Below are 19841 nucleotides of genomic sequence, written 5' to 3' on the forward strand. Positions count from 1 at the left end.
TCGCACTTTACACTCATATTTGATAATCAATATTAACCAAAAAAGTAAATAAAACCGTAAAAATAATAATAAAACATACATGTGTGTTTAAAACATATTTTAAAACATGAAATAGCTTTTTATTAAAAAAACTGGTATAAGTTAAAATCTTAAGATATTGGCACATTTGAACTGTCATTTTCATACTAGGTCTATCCATATACACCGATCCATCCTACCATGGAAAGTTTGTATTGTCAGATGGCTATTACAATCCATCGATTGGTTAATGGATTAAGATGTCTATCTCAGATGGTCAGAAATGGATTGAGATAGATTATTGGGTTTGGGCATTAGTTGCCAACATTTTCTTGCCTTTATAATTTTTGCTACTTTTTCGATCGCTGCTGGGTAACATACTGCTTCTACTGCTGCCAAAATAACACATCAATCAGACAATAAAGCGAAAATTATATACCGATTGGACCTTTATTCACATTAAAGAAATTAAAATATTTAGTAAACTAGATTATGTGATTTTATTTGAGCAAGTAGCTTTAAATAAATAATATAATAGTGTCCTTTATTTGCAAAAAAAGTTCATTCAGATTGATTAAATATAAAAAAAAATCGCACAATAAAAAGAGGCATAAAAATATACACGCCAAACATCAACATGCAAATGTCATAATAAAATAAACATGTTAATAAATGTCTCAGTGTAATTATTACAGGACATACAATACCTCAAGTCGTTCAAAAATTGTAATGGTTTCATAATAAAAATGTCTAAAGCTTGATCAAAACACATTGATTATAGAAATACGAAAAGCATTCAAGTATAATCATTTTAAAACTACTCTGCACTTGGGAATCGCAGATCTGTGTCGCGCAAGTTTTCTTCCATCCATTTATCCGTTCGTGCTATCATCTCTTCGTCGAAGTAGTCGCGCCAACCGCCTGTTTTTCCTGTAATAAGATTTTCTGTATATCGTTTGTTGGGCGTATGTGTTCAAAGTCTATAAATAAGGCTATGCAAGACAGTGGTCTAGGACGTCTTATTGCGAATGGTGTGAGACTATCACAAAAAAATTTAAAATATTTTTTTTGACAAACGGGCTAGACCTATGTTAACTGATACCAACCATGGACTTCTGCCAGAGTGTTCGCTAGTGTGTTGCAGGCCTTTTAGTCCGCTCTTTTCTTGGAGAGACTTAGCTCCCATTGACGACGAGCACCATCGAAAGCTACTAGCCAGTTTAGAGTATATAAGTTTTCCAGGAAATACCAGTCATTTATAAGATTTAAAAGTATCATAAAAATATATAAAAAAACTTATTTTTATTTTATTTCATGTCTCACGATCTACACAATACAAGCCACAGTGGTTTTATAATGTAGTACATTATGATTTTATATTATTCTGTAAAACACATAAATAAAAAATTGTGTTACATGTTTTTAACATGATATGTTCAAAAACGATTGTTATAATAAGATGATGGCATTTTTTCTGGATAAATAATTATAAATTGTATTTAATACCTTGTCTGATGAACTCTAAGTCAGGTTTCGTGACACCGAGTTCTTTAAATATTTCAATATTGATAGCAGGATTTTTCTTGCAGTTCTTAATATGAAGGTGTTCACAAAGTGTTGCCACCTCTTCGTCACTGTATTTCTTCCCCATGAAATCGGATACACGGTTTATCATCGCCGGTAAGTCCTATAAACATAGTTGGGCTCAAACCATTCCTGACAACATTGCACATTTAACATCAGAATGAAGCAGACTTTGTACTTGGAAATCCATCGTAATCCTATTTTCGATATTTATTCTCTATAGTCTATTCAAATAGATTTTTAATGTGAAACTTCTTTACAGGCGTTAGAAAAAAAATACCGTCACATTTTTACGTTACGCGTTATGCGTTACATTTTTATATGATTACGTTAATAACAAAAATATACAATAACGATAACAATGATAGTAATAATTGTATTACAATTAATGAAATTCTGTAAATACTCAGTCCAATGGTTGAAAGATTATTTATTTGATAAATCGTATAGCACGGCCTACATGACATGATAATAAAGCACAGACCGTGCCTGGAACGGTTCTGCGCTTTATTATCATGTCATTTAACCAACATTTAATCAACCTTTAAATTGTCTGGATTTTTTTGACCCAAATACATACCTTTTTTAGATCCTCAAAGAACATGAAGAGCAAATTTGGATGATGACGTTTTTCCCACGCCTCCTTCAGGTGTTCAAAGTACGGTGTCCAGTACACTGAAATAATGTTTTTAATAATTTTCTTCAACAATAACAAATCCCATTAAAATATTTACCTTATATGAAAAATCAAAATCGCAGAACATCCCAGTTCGTTTTTTTAAACCAATTAACAATATCTAATGAAATCGATTGGATAATCTTCTCTTTATATATTTTGAAAAAGATTAAAGTTTTTTAAGCCCAGAGACTCTATTGACCCCTGTCCTGGATCGACACAAAGCTGATGATAAAAACTTAATTAAACATCGTAGCACCATTGCTTTAGACGAATATGGAAATGCCTTTAGTAATATGCAACTTACGTAAATCACTAATGAACAAATCCCAAAATGATTTGAAGTCACCCGTCCATCCTAAGAACGTCATTGATTTGCTCAATAGGTAGAATGAGACGATGGCATCTCTCGGGTCTCTTGCTACGTACACTACTTTAGCGTTTAGCACATTTGGTGACAACAGGGAGAGTGGCAGATGTGTTTTTATAAAACGAGGAGAAGGCGCCGACGCCAGTTGGTCCACGATATGCGACGTCATCATTTTAATTTCCTTCTGCTTTTTCTCATCTCCTTTATTCTGTTCTAGATAATACTGTATCATTTCCGAGTGAAAAATGCTTGAAAATCTGCGAAATAGTGTTAAGACGCCTATATAGATAGGTGCATCTGAGATTACGATATTTTATCGGGTCACATCAAGTCCTTTTCATTACAGACTAAACACAACTTTACTGCAAGAAATGAATACACAATACACAGTTTCCGCAAACTTTACATTCACTTTCAGTTGGCAGAAAGCAAACATAAGCGGTGAAATCCCGGTGGATGTCAGGATGATGATGATGATGATGATGGCAGGATGGAAAGGCAAAGGGAAGCTTTTGAAATGTGGTACTGGAGGTGATGGTCTCTCTAGCACTGGTCTGACGCCAACGACATGGGCTGATTAAATCGTAAATTTTTTTGTAAAACAAGTGCTGACTGAAAATTGACGCCAGATCAATATACAGCTGAGAGCCAGAATTATTAAATTCAGCCGACACTGTATTTCTGTTTCTGTCTTTTTTATATAATACATATATATATAAACAAACGAGCCTGCGGGACGCGCAAAAAGGCAGTGGTCGCAGCTCATAGACACCCATTTTTAGTGGGTGCGTTGCCGGCCTTTAAAATTTACGAGTACGCTCGAATTTTAAAGTTTATTTTTTTTCCGTGTGCCGTTTGTCGTGTGTCATTCCATTCTATTCAGATTGCTGATTTATTTGTTGTTTAATGTAAAAACAAAATTCAGTGGCTTTATTACTATATACCTAAAAATACACGATTTAATTGAGGCAAACCTGACCCGATTCGGGACATAATAGGACTTCGAGTAAAAACGATAACTCAGAAATACACTTACTCCAAAAATGGAAATCTTTGCCTTAGTACAATTGATTTTGCAGTGTCGTAGTCCAAATTGTTCGCAATGAGCCAAACCAACTCTTGAGTCCATGTAGTCCCTTTAAAATATTCATTAACTTTTATGTCAGTATAATTATTACTATAAAGTAGATAAACTAGCAACTTAATAAGCTACTGCGTGTATTTCCGGTTTTGGAAAATTATCCAACCTACTATTTCAAACAAAAGAAACAAAAATATCTTTATTCATCTAGGTAAACAAGTACACTTATGAACGTCAAAAAAAATTTAATTAATTGTAAATTTACATTTACTACCAGTTCGCAATTCAAGGGCGTAGAGCGGACAAGAGCGATGTTAAATGAGAGCGGTATTTAAAGGAGTTCAAAGAGGTTGCACTTATTACACTTTCCGTTAGCCTATTCAAGCAATCAGCTACTACTCGGGTTGGCAGGAATTTCTTTAGGCAATTTGTATTATATTGAGTGGTCTTCAGGTTTAGAGAACTATCCCTCAAATATGTATGTTTGGTTTATTAAAATAGATTTTAGACCTTACAGTTAAATCTAAATGTAATAGATTTAAATGATTAGATAATAAACCGTATTACATAGGCATAAAGGCAGGCAGACATTTCATTTGACAATGCTTCAAGGAATAGAGCATATATTCATTCATTCATTTTATTTTTAATGGCGACTTCTGTGTCAATCACAATTCCGCCAATGTCACGTTCTAAGCATTATCACGGTGAGGATAGATTTGATGGATTGAATTAAATCTAAGCAGAGTTACCCAAAACAAAAATGACTTCACAGAAAAAAGACAACACACACAAAGCTTACTTCAATCATAGATATATACTAATATATACAAGAGGTTAACATAATACTACAAGTTATGGAGGGGAGAATCCTATAAGTTTAATTTATTAGCAGAAATAAATTTCCCTAACATTTTGACGATAGGACTGGATGGGAGGGAAAGAAGGGAGTTAAGGTTACATGGACGAGGGAAGTTTGGAGGTAGGTGGTCATATAACGAGTCATTAATTAGAGAACAGTTAAAAAATATATGATCTGTCGAGCCTTCGTCCATACCACACTCACAGAGAGAACTGTCTTTAATTTTAATTTTGGCTAAGTGAACGGGAGTACAAGCGTGCCCTATACGAAGACGGCAGATTAAAGATGTGACCTTTTTGCTTAAAAACTTATGTTTAAAAAACCACGGCGAAGAAGGGATTGAATATTGAATATTGGCGAAGTGCTTGCCGGTTTTTTCTTTAGAAGATTGCCAATCAATAGTCCAGGATTTTAGAAGGTGGGAGTATGCAAGAGCTGTTAGGTCGTGAGCTGAGATGTTAGGGTGCTGACAAGACCCGCAGAAAATAGCACCTTTTGCACAAGAGTCAGCAGTTTCATTACCCGCTATACCACAATGACTAGGTATCCATATAAGTACAATTTGAATATCTTTTTTACTACACCTAAACAAAGCTTCTCTTATTTTTAAAATTGTAATATGTTTTTTTTTAGATCTAAATGGATTAGAAAGAATTGCCTGTAAGCAGCTGCGAGAATCGGAAAAAATTGTAACTTTATTCAGGTTATGGGACTCAGCGTACAAAACAGCCTCCAGAATTGCAAAAGCTTCACCTGAAAATACGGAGGTCAAAGGAGGAAGTTTATAGCTCAAAACTGTTTTGTATGAAGGGACCCATACAGCCGCACCGATGCACTCATTACTGGGAAACTTGGAGGCATCAGTATACATCGGCAACCATCCCTGCCAGTCTTTAGAAATTTTTTCTAGAAAAGAAATGGAAGCTTCGGGGGATTTTATATCAATTCCAAAGTTTAAAATTATTTTAGGATCAAAAATTAGGGATTCGTAACTATTTAAAAACAAGGGATTACTAGGGAAACTTTCAACGGGATTAGGAAGACGAGATAGTTTCTTAAAACTGAGTAATAGGCATGGAACATTACCTGTACTAGATGGCATCGTAAGAGAAGATAAGCGACGTAATTTGGACAAGATGGAGTGTGAAGAATATTGAAGGACTTTGATGAAGAATCGGTCACTTAAAAATTGTCTACGCAGATACAGGGGGGGGTCAGCACATTCTATTTGGAGAGCATTGATGGGTGAGGATTTCATAGCACCAAGGATGATGCGTAAAGATTTTGATTGAATTTTGGAAATTTTGTCAAGGGCTTGCTTGTTGCCAGGATCTAAAAGGAAGGTGCCATAATCAAAATGACTTCGTACTACAGCATTGTATAAAAGCTTTTGCGAGTAGGGATGTGCTCCCCATCTCACACCAGATAACGAACGAAGAACGTTAACACCCTTCTCACTTTTTTTAATGACATGGTTGAAATGGGGAACACCGTTTAATTTTGAGTCTAAAATAAGGCCTAAAAATTTTACGTGCTTAGAGCAAGACACCGGGGATCCTTTAAATGAAATGTTACATTGAGGAACCCTGTATTTTCTAGTAAACGTGACTGCCGTACATTTGGACACAGAAATGGAAAGACCATGATCATCTAACCAATCACCCAAGTAATCCAGAGCCGAATTTATGCGTGATGATGCTTCTTCAATTGAATTTGATGAAAGGTATAAGGCTACATCGTCCGCGTATTGAAGGATCTGACAGAAGGAATTCACTACAAGCTCCAGATCATAGGTGTAAATATTATACAGGAGTGGACTCAACACAGAACCTTGAGGTAAGCCCCTCCATATAGATCTAGGAGACAGCTCGGTATTTTGGGATCTTATAATAACACAACGACACGAAATAGAATTGCAAATAAAACGTACTAACTTCTCAGGGATACTCAGCTGAAGCATTTTTTGCCTGAGCACTGGAACCAGCACGTGGTCATACGCAGATGCGATATCCAAGAAAACACCCACAAGGAACTGTTTCTTTTTAAAAGCAATCCGAATATCGGTGGTTATGACACTTAGACTATCCGTCGTACTCAAGCCCTTCCTGAAACCGAACTGGGATTTTGCGAGGATATTGTTATTTTCACAAAACCATTCTAAACGATTTTTAATCATATATTCCATAATTTTTAAGAGGGTGGAAGACAAAGCAATAGGTCTGTATGAAGAGAAATCTGATGGGTCCTTGCCAGGTTTAAGCAGTGGAATGACAATTTGTCGATTCCATGAGTCAGGAATAATTCCAAGATCGAAAAATATGTTGACTAAATCAAGATAGTATCTTTTCGTGCCTAACGAAGAATTTATGAGGAATGAGTAGGGGATTCCATCTACTCCAGGGGAAGAGTCAGAAAGACCATTTAATGATTTGTTGAGTTCTTCCAAGGAAAATTGACAATCCAGACTGTTTGAAGAGGGGATAAAAGAATTATACTTAAAAGGAAGACAATCATAAAAAGGGACTGAAGAAGGAGCCAATTTGTCGGCAAAGGAGGTAATCCAGCTGGAAGGATCATTGAAAGGGACATCGTAGGAATTGAGCGAACATCGGAATCTTCTGATCTGCCTCCAAACCACAGACGAAGGGGTACCAGGAGACATGCTCTCACAAAACTTATGCCACCCAAGACGTTTTTTTTTATTAAAAAGTCTACGAGCAGCTGCAGAGGCTTGTTGATAAATTAAAAAGTTTTCCAAGGTCATGCAGAGACTGTATGACCTTTCTGATGCTTTTCTTTTTTGAATCATCTCTGTGCATTCGGAATCCCACCAAGGAGGGGAAATTTTTCTATGTGTTGAAGGTTTAAGAGGAATATGTAAACAGGCAGATGAGTTAAGGGAATTGATAAAATCATTGTATGAAGATAGACAGTTTTCAGCAGAAACTGCGGGGAGCGCAGCTATTTTTGAGTCCATAGTGGATGAAAAGTCTGACCAATTGGCCTGGTTCAGATTAAATTTTAAGAGAGGAGAATGGCGAATAACACTCCTTAAATTGGATGGGAGATCAATGAAAATAGGGAAATGGTCACTTCCACATGTGCTCTCAAAAACCCGCCAGGATAGAAAAGGGAAGAGATCAGGAGAACAAAGTGATAAATCCACTGCGCTAGCGGGATTCTGAGATGGAAGACACCTTCTCGTAGGACACCCATTATTCAAGACACTTATGTTTATATCATCAAGTAAATCGAGTAGAAGGGACCCAAAAGAATCTGAGGAATGACAACCCCAAGCAACATGGTGGGCATTGAAATCACCCAACATGACAACAGGAGGAGGAACCGAAAGGATAATAGAACGTAAATCAGAAATGAGGTCAAAATGGGGATGGGGAATATAAACAGAAATAAATGAGATATTAAAAGCCCTCATAGCCACAGCATTAATACCATCACTATGAGGAAGGGATAATGAGTGGAAGGTGAGAGATCGACTGACCAAAAAGGCACAGCCAGCATAGCCATCATCCCTGTCATCTCGGAGACAACGATACCCAGAAACCCTAAAGCGGGAATCCGGCAATAACCAAGTCTCCGATATGGCTAGAATAGATGGAGAGAATTTGTTGATCAGAAAGGCTAATTCGGATTTTTTATTACGAATACTCTTACAATTCCACTGAATCACCAGATTCGCCATTTTTGGTAACAAATGAGTGGAGCAAGTTGATTTTTTGGGCAACGTGGGACGGTACGGGGATATCATCATACTTAGATAGCATGTTACAAATCAATGACCATAAGCAGTCAAGAAGATTTTCATTAGGGGAAACTTCATTGTTGATAAGGGAAGAGGGGCTTATGGCACAACCATTTGGTAAACATGAGGGTAAATTGGAAGTAATGGCCTCATGGGCCGCTTTATCATAAGATTTACCTGATGTTGGCCTAGAACGAGAAGGGAGAAATATAGTTTTCCTGTATGATGTAGTCTGGGGGGATACTTGGGAAGGTATAATAATGGGCTGGGATAAACTGAATGAAGAGGACGGGGTAGCTTTTGCAGAATCTGCAAAAGATTTGCCACTGCTAGGTCTAAAGCGAGCTGATGCTTCCAGATAGGATATATTTTCCTGCGACATACAGTGTTTAATATTTCTTTGTCTATTATGCTCGGGGCATGCTTTGTTGGTTGCAAAGTGTGGGGCAGTACAAAATAAACATAATGATTTTGTTTCCGGGATATTACATTCATCGCCAGAATGGGCTAGAGTACAACGAAAACATCTAGGTTTCGACCGGCATTGTGACTTAACATGGCCAAATCTGCAACAGTTAAGACACTGGATTGTCGGAAGTTGGTAAGTATCTACGGGGAGGGAATTATGACAGGAGAATATTCTCTCCGGAAGATTTTGTCCTTGAAACGTCAAAACAACGGTTTGTGTTGGAGTCCATGTAATTTGACCATCGGAGATTGTCTTGCGATTTAGGCGTCTGGCCTTGAGGACTATACCAAAACCTTCGGGAATTTCAACAGTCTCAACAAATTCTTGCATCGACCAATCAGCTGGGACACCTCTCACAAGGCCCATACGGGAAACATTATAATTGGGAATAGTAACAGAATAATTGCTGGAAGGTACTATGGGACTAGATATAAAATTATTGGCATCTAAACCCGACTTAAACTCAACAGATATTCTGTTACGACCCACTTTCTTAACACCATCTCGAACAATGTTGGCTACTTTGTTTTTGACCAAGAAGTGACCAAACTTAATTGGGCGGATTGATGTACCAGCGGATGGGTCAGCTTCAGGGCAAGAAACATGTACTATAAAAGGACCCTTGTCATTGACAAGGTAAGTCTTGGGTGAGTCAGTTAATGATGGATGGGTATAAAACCCAGGGTTGACATCATCAGCAGATGACCGGCCTTCAATCAATGGTTTTTTAGAGGGTTCCATTAAAACTTCTTTGTCAGTGTCGAGTCTGCGTTTGACACCGGGATGGGAAAACATTGAGGGGGATGAATCCATTAACTCAACCGGAGAAGAGACCCTATCCGGAGGATCCGGAGGGTCTGGAGGATGTTTCTCCATTAAGGACTACTAAAAATATAACAAGTTAAAGGGAAAAATTAAAAAATAAATAAAAATAACTTACGTTATTAGTTGATGTTATTAATTAACCACCACCAATTAGATAAGTCAGCTTAAACTACGATAAAAATAGAAAAAACTAAATAATTAAATCCGAAACACGTGTTAACACTTAAACCCGCAACGACGGCCATAAACAACCCGAATAGAGCATATATATTATATTAGAATACGGGAGCTTAAATTCAGTAAATTCCATTTGTCCCTCCTTTTCGTAGAACGCGTTTTGGTCAAAACTTACCGATGTCCAGATTGAGCATTTTGATAAACGAGCTAGGTGTGGATATCTATAGCTGCTCACCTCACACATTAAAATCGTATTTTTTTTATTTTCTTGTAAGTTTTTTTTAATAGTAATTTTTTGTTTTGTTTAATATTTTATCCCTTATAAGTGCTCGTCAATTTAAAAATTGATTAAAATAGTATTCTGTGAGTTTATGCGATGTAACAGTGTGCCGAGCGTTGGCAAGCTTTTATATTTAAAAAAAATATTTAGTACCTGATCGTGCATATGTGTTGACAAACACATCGCTCGGTCGTATTTCCATGTTATATATGTCTGCTGCTACTTCCAAAAATCGGCTTTGAACGATATACCCTTTTGGTCCTATGCGTACAAAACCCGTCTTTTCACCTGAAACAAATATGTTTTGGAACTTCAGCGTTTCGGTGTCTCGAAAGTTACCGAGTTCATTTTTTTTATAGAACAGGGGGTAAACAAGCAGGAGGCTTACCTGATGCTAAGTGGACACTCTCGATGCCAGTGGGCTCGCGAGTGTGTTGCCGGCCTTTTAAGAATTAGTACGCTCTTTTTTTGAAGGACCCTAAGTCGAATTGGTTCGGAAATACTTCCGTGGGCAGCTGGTGCTTTCATTTCGTGTAGATTATATTTAAACTAAGGTTTTTTTAGTATCAACAGGCCTGTGAAGGTTGTTAGACTTTGACTGAAGCCAGCGACGAAATATTAGAAAAGTTTTTCTGAAAGAAAATGTAGAAAAGTTTTTTTTTTTTTTTTTTCTCTGTGTTCAAGAAGTTTCACCAGGTTTTTGATGAATCATTACTCTGTATGGAATTTATCAACTACTATAATTTACCGCGCATTATAGAAAAAAGTTTGTATGTGAGACTAACAAGTAGATGATAATGCATAAAGTAGCCAATATAAGTCCTTCTTTTTTTTAATGACGTGAAAATGCACTTATGCAGGCCTGCATCAAGAATGCAGCGAGCTTGACCCGGGGACTGTGGGGCTGGGTCTACACTGCTATTCAGAGGGATAGCGAGACCCTACCCACTAAACACCTAAGCCCGCACAGCCAATATAAGTTCAATGTAAAACTTCTTATTCGGTACACTCTTGACCGAGCGGTCGTGTTCGCTATGTGGTAATAGAAGGGGCAGGTGTGATGCGCTTCACGACGTTCCGCCATCGTTGCCTATTAGAGGTCATCCTGCTGCACTGATTCAGTGATTCTTCTACGGCAGACTTAATCTGATCAGACCAACGTCTAGGTGACCTGACCGGTCTAGTGCCTTCCACTTTCCCTTGGACGACAAGGCGTTCTATGGACTGATCACGCCGAGATACGTGGCCGAAGAATGTAAGGATGCGAGATTGTACTGTTTTGACGCTGCTTAATACTGAGTTCTTGAAGTGTCCAGACGTGTAACAAATGTAAAACATACAGCCGTAAATTGTTCAGGTAAAACAAATGATAACAGAAAATCAGGAAATAGGTATAGTGTGGTTGATAATTTAACGATATATCTAAGATATACAGAAAATTGATTGAATTGTTGGCATGAAATTCGATGCAAATGTTAAGCGTAGAAAATACCAACAGACTGGAAAAATTCCATGAATAAAATACGATTACATTACGAAGTGTTTGCCTTATCAAATACCATTGTTGCTTATTTAATAGAACTACACTTATTGCTGTTATTCTGTTAAATGTTGGGTATAGAAATTAAAATGAAACATAATTTTAAGATCCCGCCAAAACCCTTCTATAGGCAAAATGGCGCAAACGAGGGTCAGGTTTTTATGTGTAAATGATAATTCTGCGATATGTGTTAAATTTCACAAAGACACATAATATTATATATGATCAAAGACAATCTACGACGAAATTAAAATCTAAGATAGTATTGGGATTACGTGTCCTTATTTCTATCTCGTGCAACCTGTTAGACTTGTCCCAAGATACACTGTTGACCAAATAATTTGTATTGTGGTGTTTTATATTTAAAATGTATGGGCACCGAAATAAAAGCCTTTAATGTAAAAATCATAGATAGTCAGCGTGGCCATGAATATTGTCACAGATTAAAAAAGTATTTGAATTTGGAATTAGTTTTGTTTGTCTTATTTCCCGTAGTCCCCAAAACGTTATTAAGCAATTGTGGCAAGCACAATAGTGAATAGAGAAGGGTTCGAGCTGTGATGTTTTCACAGCTGAAGAGGTTTTAACATTTGTAACTTTATTTAATTTAAAAAAAAGTGTAAAAATCTTCTTGTCGTTATTGCCAAATCAAAAATTAAACATTGCCAGAATTCACTATACGCGTATTAACATACACGATTATAAGTATGCATACTACTTGAGACAATTACATAAAATTTTATTAACTTAAACTTTTCTTGCACCTTAGAAAAGTTTCAGATTTTTTTCAAAGGAGTTTATTTTTATGATGTTATATGGGTGTTGTATGTCATTTTATAGTCTATTCTTTCTTGATACAGACAGATATATCGTTTTAATCTGGCGAGAAAATAGTCCCATTGCATCAGCGACCAATTTTTTAAAATTAAGGTTAAAACACAGATAAACTTACCTGAAAATGCTTTCAATTTCTCTGCTTCATGAGGCTTTAAATTTCGAATTTCAAAAGGGTAGGGTTTTGCCATTTTTAAATAAATTCTAAAACAATAGTGTTTTAAGAGAAGTTTGAATAAACTGGCGAGTTATCGTAAGTAATGTGACTTGATTCATTTTATATGCCTTATATAGCACGTCTACAATAATTTTGCATGCTTTGTGCATCCTAATCAGTATTATAAAATATTGTTAGTATGTTTGTTTGTAATAAACAAACTCGAAATCTAATACAGATACAATTTTTTTCTAGATATGTATTTTTTTATATAAAGTCGAGAGGTTGATCGTCATTTCAGCCTGACGCCCACTGCTGGCTACTCTCCTAAATTTCCAGTAGGGCCGGTTCTCCGCGCTTTGCACGCAAATCCATATCTCGTCCCGTAGACTGACTGGCATGTCCAACGATTGAGTCGACATACTTTAATCCAATGTAATCTAAACTTCAAATTCACCTACATCTCTTTTCGAATACTTCTAAGCCTAAGCCAGCATAGTAACTTTATTTATATATGTATTTACTACCGATACTTGCCAAATAATTATAGACTAACTTACATACGAAACTATAAATATGTTCTACTTAAAAAATATATACTTATCTCTCTCAGTCTTACCAAATCTGTCACAAATATATCCAGCTGTGGCGTAGAACTGAGGAATCGGTTAAGCAGTGAGATCACAAGCGGAATCGGTGACTCCTGGCGGAGAACAGTTTGTGTGGTCCACTCATGCTTCCGGGGTCTGCAGTCTGTTCTACCTATTAATTGAAGCGGACGTCCAACTACGCTGCAGATTATAAACCAATCCTTATATGGAAATTGTATTCGTTTTTACAACAAACTCAAAAGCGATATTAGAGAATTATCACTGAATAAATTTAAAGCTCTCTTTAAACGTAAATGAATCAATAAAGCTTTATTTTAAATTTGACGAATATTTAAATGATCCTTATCCTTGGGATTGATTTGCTGCAGTTCTAACTATTTCTTTGACTTTAAAACTTGGCGATTAAGAGTGGCGGAGAGCTTCTTGCCCGCTCTACGCCCTGGACTTGCGAACTGGTAGTATTTGTAAATTTTAAATCAATTTAATGTTAATTAGTGTATCTAAAGTTATATTAAGTTTGAGTAAGTTGTTGAAGATTTGTTTTTATATTTTTTCTAGCATTAGCTTGTATTTTCGTTTATGCCCTATGTTATTGCTGAATTAGACTCGAGTACGTAGTGTAGCATACAGCCTCGTCGTTGAATCGAGCCTCGTAGCCGAGAATTCATAAACATCACGAATGAACAAGTGTCTTGGTCATATGGAGGGAAGCTGCCCAGCAAAGCGTAATTTCACTCTATACGGAGTTCTCACCTTTTGGTGGAAGTAATGACGTGGGTTATAGCATTTTTACGTAATCATACATATTTTTAATTATTTAAAGTATATTCAATAGCATGTTTCATAAATTTTATTACATTTTACAAATTCCAAAGTAATATATTAATAAAAAGGGTAGAACTACTGTGCACTCGGAAATCGCAGATCTGTATTGCGCATGTTTTCTTCAATCCATTTATCTGTCCGTGCTATCATCTCTTCGTCGAAGTAGTCGCGCCAACCGCCTGATTTACCTGTAAGGCATTCATTGTCATTGAAACGGAACTATTTCAGTCTTAGATCCAGTAATGGCACTTCACAAAACTTAAAAGATTTTTGAAGTCTTTAGGCGCAGAAGGGTAAATTTTTTATGAAACGTCACGGAGATGTGCAGCGTTTTATCGAAGAAAAGGGACAGAGCGATTGTGACCGATTGAGAGAGAGAGTGAGAAAGGGAGATCGAGAAAAAATACACGCTATTGGTTGATGTATTTGTTTAGTAGTTACATATTAGAACTTTAGATGGAAATTTTGTCGCATAATGTCTTGTGCAGTATTTGCGCAGATTTTTTTACTTACCACGTATACAATTTGAATATAGATATACAAATTCATGGAGTGATCATAGACTGGTACATGACCATCTAATGAATTTTCACTTCTGACATTCGTACTTTGTACGCACGAACTATTTTTATAAATTAAGTCTTTACTGATTTTTTTTCATAGTTTATTTATTTATTTTTATTCCGAAAATTACAATCACTATCCTTACAGTAAGCCATTACGATAATGTCTCAACGTTGGGAAGGAAAACCGTCGCTACCCATCTTGCATCTACCCACCTGAAGATGGATTTAATTATAACCGTGCAAAAAAATCTGGGCAACATATAATTTTTTCGTAGAACGAATAAGTTGATATCATACGAACCCTTTCTGACGAATTGCAAGTCAGGTGTCGTTAGGCCAAGTTCTTTGAACTGTTCGTTGTTGATGGAAGGGTTTGTCTTAAAATTCTTAACGTCTAGGTGTTCACAGAGTGTTGCCACTTCCTCGTCACTGTAGTTTTTTCCCATAAAAGCAGATATACGCTTTATCACCCCTGGTAAGTCCTGAAAACGTAATAATAAGTTTGGACTGATATTATCATTATAAAAAAAATTATTAATTATTTGGTTATGCGCAAATTTAATCTAAAAATAAATAAATGGCAACATCAATCACCAAAACATAGAATTTTTATATATCTATTTTATTTTATTATTTATCTTCATCAAAATATCTTAGTTCCCAGAAGTTTCAAGTTGTAATGTAATTGAAAAACTGTTTATTTTCTAGTAACAATATGTTTGTACAATCAAACCTTTTGCAATTCTTCATAGAATATGAAGAGTAAATTTGGATGATGACGCTTCGCCCACGCCTCCTTCAAATGTTCGAAAAACGGTGACCAATATTCTGGAATAAGAATTATATAACTTTATTACAATTTAGTTTAGTGTTGTTCTATATCAATACTTTTATGTAACGGTATATAATCGATATATTTCGTCTACAACTGATGGGTTTACCCACTAATCACCAGTCGAATATTTTAATTATTTATAACCTTATATCAGAATAAAATATATACATTATAGCTATTGTTTTTGTTAATCTACGACAACTGATTCTGTGTGCCCACGGGAAAAGGCCTCCCCCATTTTTATTAGTGTTAAAATTTAAATTTAAAGAGACATGACAATCTTCGAATGATCTAACACTATTGGTAAGTATATAGTCGATCTCATTTTTAAATTTTCCAGCCGAATATGGAAGTGCTTAAATAAGTTTTGATGGATTACTAAATAATTTCTAAGCAATATAAAACTTACGTAAATCGCTAATGAACAAATTCCAAAATTGTTTGAAGTCACCCGTCCATCCCATGAAGGTCATTGAACTGCATAAGTGGAAATATGAGACAACGACATCTTTCGGGTCCCTTGCTACATACACTACTTTAGCGTCAAGCAAATTTGGTGGCAAAAGGGAGAGTGGCAGATGTGTTTTTATAAAACGAGGAGAAGGCGCCAACGCCAGTTGTTTCACGATATGCGACGTCATCATTTTAATTTCCTTCTGTTTTTTCTCATCTCCTTTACTATTTTCTAGGTAACGTTGTATCATTTCCGGGTGGACCATCATCGAGAATCTATAAAATTTAATAAGTCACGTTACGTTCTAATAGAAATTGCTAAATAATCACAGAGAAGTGACCTCTTACTAATTTACTAGATCTCAGCAATGTTTTTCAAATTCCTTCTGCCAAAACCAACCTAGGAGTTCAGGCACCTCTCGTTCGAATTCTTCGCGATTTTAACGGATTTAACACAGCTTATCCGGAGCTGGATATATTAGGCAGATCGGTTTAAGAGGTCTAATGCTTGGAGAAAAACTAGGTGTAATGCTTGATCATTAGTAATTAAGAAAAATAAAATACAAGATTATATTTGACAAGCACTTGTAGGCAATCATAACAAACATGATGAGAAAATAATACATAGAATCATACATTTACAACTAACAGAAACTTAATTCAAAGTGTGAAGTATGGAAATTTTTGTTTTATCAAAGTCAACTGCTGTTACCTTGGGTTTTCAATCTTAAACATTACCATATATTCTAATTGATGTTTTATCAGTTGAATTTTAGTGTAACGTAAAAAATATTTCAAAGAAGGTTGTTTGTAAGTGGGAAGGTTAGTTCTTATAATGTCTTGATAGGTTTGTCAAGACCCGTTGAGATGGAGGTTGCACTATTCGATATTATTTAGATTTTTCCTTTTACTTTCAAATTTTAGATTTAAATATATAATAAACTAAAGAAAATAAATCGTTATGCAAATAAGATTTTTTGCAAATGAAACTTTTCAAGTGACAAATTGTTTATATTCTCATTACTTCTATATACCTATTTTTTTTAAATACTTACTCCAGAAATGGAAATCTTTCCGTTAAATAAACTGATTTTGCTGTATCGTAGTCCAAATCGTTCGCAACCAGCCATACCAACTCTTGAGTCCACGTGGTGCCTAAAGATTAGTGAATAAATATATAATCATATTGTCTTTGGTTAATGTGAGCTCTACCCATGAATATTTCTTATTTATTATGGAATATAAAGTGTTTTGATTTAATATTCGATAATTGGCGGTTAGTTAAGTTGTATTGGATTTGGGATAGGCGAGTACTACTTAGCGCTAAGTCGGCTCTGAATAAAATGCCGCCTACGCACTCGAGAGCCCTCTGGCAATGAGGAGAGCCCTCTGTGAAGTGTCCATGGGCGGCGACACTTCAGCACTTAGCAAACTACCCGTTTACTTACCCGCTTGTTCTATAAAAAACAGAATATAATATGTATTATAGCATGGTATTGTAGACTTCGATGTAGAATTATTGAAATAAAGAGGTTTTATTTAAAACCATTAAAGTCGATTAAGGCAAGACTGTTAAATATAGTTCCTTATAAATTCATAAAATCCCTTGCCACTAATTGGACAAATGAATCGGCAGACTGAGTGCTTGATCATTTGTAGGTACAGAGCCTTCAAACCATATTCCAATATTACCACAGACGAGTGTTGCAATCCGGAAAAAAATTGGAACCTACCGGATCGTGCATAGGTGACAACAAATACATCGCTCGGTCGTATATCCATGTTATAAATATCTGCTGCTATTTCCAAAAATCGGTGTGCAAGGACATATCCTTTTGGTCCTATGCGTACAAAACCTGTCTTTTCACCTAAAAATATATTAATTTTTGTTATACACGAATTGCAGGATAGAGAGGTTTTTATATTTAGTTTATACTGTTAGTTTGTTAGTGAAACGCAAATACGTGTGTATTATTAGATATTTTTCTATCTGCGCCATCGCCATATAAATGCATTTGGCGCTATTTTTTTAAATTTATTAACATATATATGACATGTCAGATTATTGTGACAATTTGATAAAAAGTGATTATTTTGGTTGGATAATAATAATTAAATAATAAATATGATACGGTGTTAGAATCATAAAAAATTATTGCATACAGTAAAACTGTCTTTTGAATACGGGGCTTAATAGTCTAGATTACTTTCGTGATGGATAAACTATTAATTCATTTGATACACATTATACTGATAAATTTATGAAATAAACCACACTTTACGTAAAACAGTTTTTTACGTAACGTACGGTTTTTCTTCTGTAGATAACTTTTTCCTTAAATTGTGAAGAACATTCTGTATCACAGTTATCAAGACTACGATAAATTTTACGGATAACAATACGATCAATCAATTTATGATTGCGAGCATATCAGAAAAAATAACAAACATGAATATAAATAATGTGACGCGATATAAATCCATTAGGTATGGATCCTGTATCCTTACGCACGCTGTTTGAACGCAAGACCTCTTTGTTCGGAACACGTTATATTTTACTTGGACGTGTATTATAATAACCGTTTATAAATAATGATGCATTTAAGATAATTTTAAAGAAAGGACTAATGAAGAATGTCGCAGTAAATTTGTTGTTCCTTATTGTTCCATTAATTAATTACATGATTGAATCCATCGAAAGCTAGAAATAAAAACAGTTTTAATTAAATGTGTGTATCATATTATGTTCTACATATTAAGAATGTTTGCTATGCTTGTGCTTAGGTTCTGATACTATACATATTTCCTTGTATACAGGAATACAAATAATAATTGATCGTGCATGATTTCGATTTTTTTTTCATTGAACATTCTTGTTCGTATGTTAGAAGCAACTTAGAGTATGCATCACAAATTTGGAACCTGTTTGCTATTTATAATAATCAAATTGAAAATATTGTAAATAATTTTTTTTAAACACTTGCAATTTAAGGCCAAAATTTCGCTGCCTGATTACAGAGCCCGGTGTAAACATTTTCACATGTTACCATTATCATTACGACGTGATATTGTGGACACTATCTACCTTATGAAAACTGCAACTGGTACTAGCTGGTAAGCAAAATAAGCCTTCGAACATTTAACAAAACAGAATCATTAACATCATCAGAACCTATTGTATGTACCCAAATTAAACACAAATTATAGCGGGAGCAACTTTATGGTTAGTGCGGCGAACAAATGTAACTTAACATGTAACTTAACATGTAACTTAACATGTAACTTAACATTGTAAATTGATATGTTCGCTGAGAGTGTGGTGACAGCAAAGAAAGCTTTGACACGAAATTATTTCTATCATGATGAATGAAATACTGTTGTTTCGTTTTACACTAAGTTTGGAATGTTTACCTTCTTGTTTTATAAAAAAAAGCTATTTGTGAAGATTTGAAATTAGCCCACAATGTTATATATATACATATATTTCTGTATTGTGCTGCTGCGAATCTTCTAAATCAAATTCGACGACGAAATTTCATCAACTTGTCTGCTTATTTATTCAGCAAAATAAATGATCACAAAACAGTTACAGAAATCTGAGGACTTGTAATTTGTATCGCCACTGGTGTTTTTTAAATAACCATTCAATACTTACCGGAGAATACTTTCATCTTCTCCGCTTCATGAGGTTCCAAATCACGAATTTCTAAAGGATACGGCTTGCTCGCCATTTTGAACAAATTCACTAAAATTGCTACAAGAACTCGACCCCAACTGACGAATTATCAATAGTGTGATATTATTTTATGTAATTTTAATCAGCAGGATATTTTTTAGACGTTATTAAAATTATTTACGAAACGTTTGTTTGTTCGCTTGTTTGAATGTTTTGTTTGTGGTACGAGTGTGAGAACT

General features: G+C 35.3%; 1 protein-coding gene across 2 annotated transcripts; it reads right to left on the reverse strand.

Annotated features, from left to right (window-relative positions):
• Window positions 1-677: 677 nt before the first annotated feature.
• On the reverse strand, window positions 678-19841 carry LOC110996908 (sulfotransferase 1E1-like). Of its 2 annotated transcripts, none has more exons than XM_045629953.1 (7): window positions 19582-19841; window positions 10259-10393; window positions 3685-3784; window positions 2586-2905; window positions 2183-2277; window positions 1525-1705; window positions 678-948 (listed from the first exon to the last, which is right to left on the reverse strand). In XM_045629953.1, exons 1-7 carry the CDS (start codon window positions 19655-19657, stop codon window positions 836-838), a joined length of 1020 nt encoding a protein of 339 aa, XP_045485909.1. In that variant the 5' UTR covers window positions 19658-19841; the 3' UTR covers window positions 678-835. The 2 variants fall into 2 exon arrangements, with proteins under 2 accessions (XP_045485909.1, XP_022120501.2); XM_022264809.2 differs by lacking the exons at window positions 678-948; window positions 1525-1705; window positions 2183-2277; ... (1 more) ...; window positions 3685-3784; window positions 10259-10393 and adding exons at window positions 14083-14260; window positions 14940-15120; window positions 15372-15466; ... (1 more) ...; window positions 16982-17081; window positions 17660-17794 and having other exon boundaries at window positions 19582-19732.

Source organism: Pieris rapae, chromosome 11, assembly GCF_905147795.1.
Source record: "Pieris rapae chromosome 11, ilPieRapa1.1, whole genome shotgun sequence".
Taxonomy (NCBI): Eukaryota; Metazoa; Arthropoda; class Insecta; order Lepidoptera; family Pieridae; genus Pieris; species Pieris rapae.

Excerpts from the sequence above, each read along its gene's own strand:
- LOC110996908 (XM_045629953.1), bottom strand. The coding sequence starts at position 19,657 with ATGGCGAGCAAGCCGTATCCTTTAGAAATTCGTGATTTGGAACCTCAT. Across the intron at positions 10,394-19,581 it reads GAAGATGAAAGTATTCTCCG|GTGAAAAGACGGGTTTTGTA; the intron begins GTAAGTATTGAA and ends TATTTGTTTCAG. Across the intron at positions 2,906-3,684 it reads CAAAGATTTCCATTTTTGGA|ATTTTCAAGCATTTTTCACT; the intron begins GTAAGTGTATTT and ends ACTATTTCGCAG.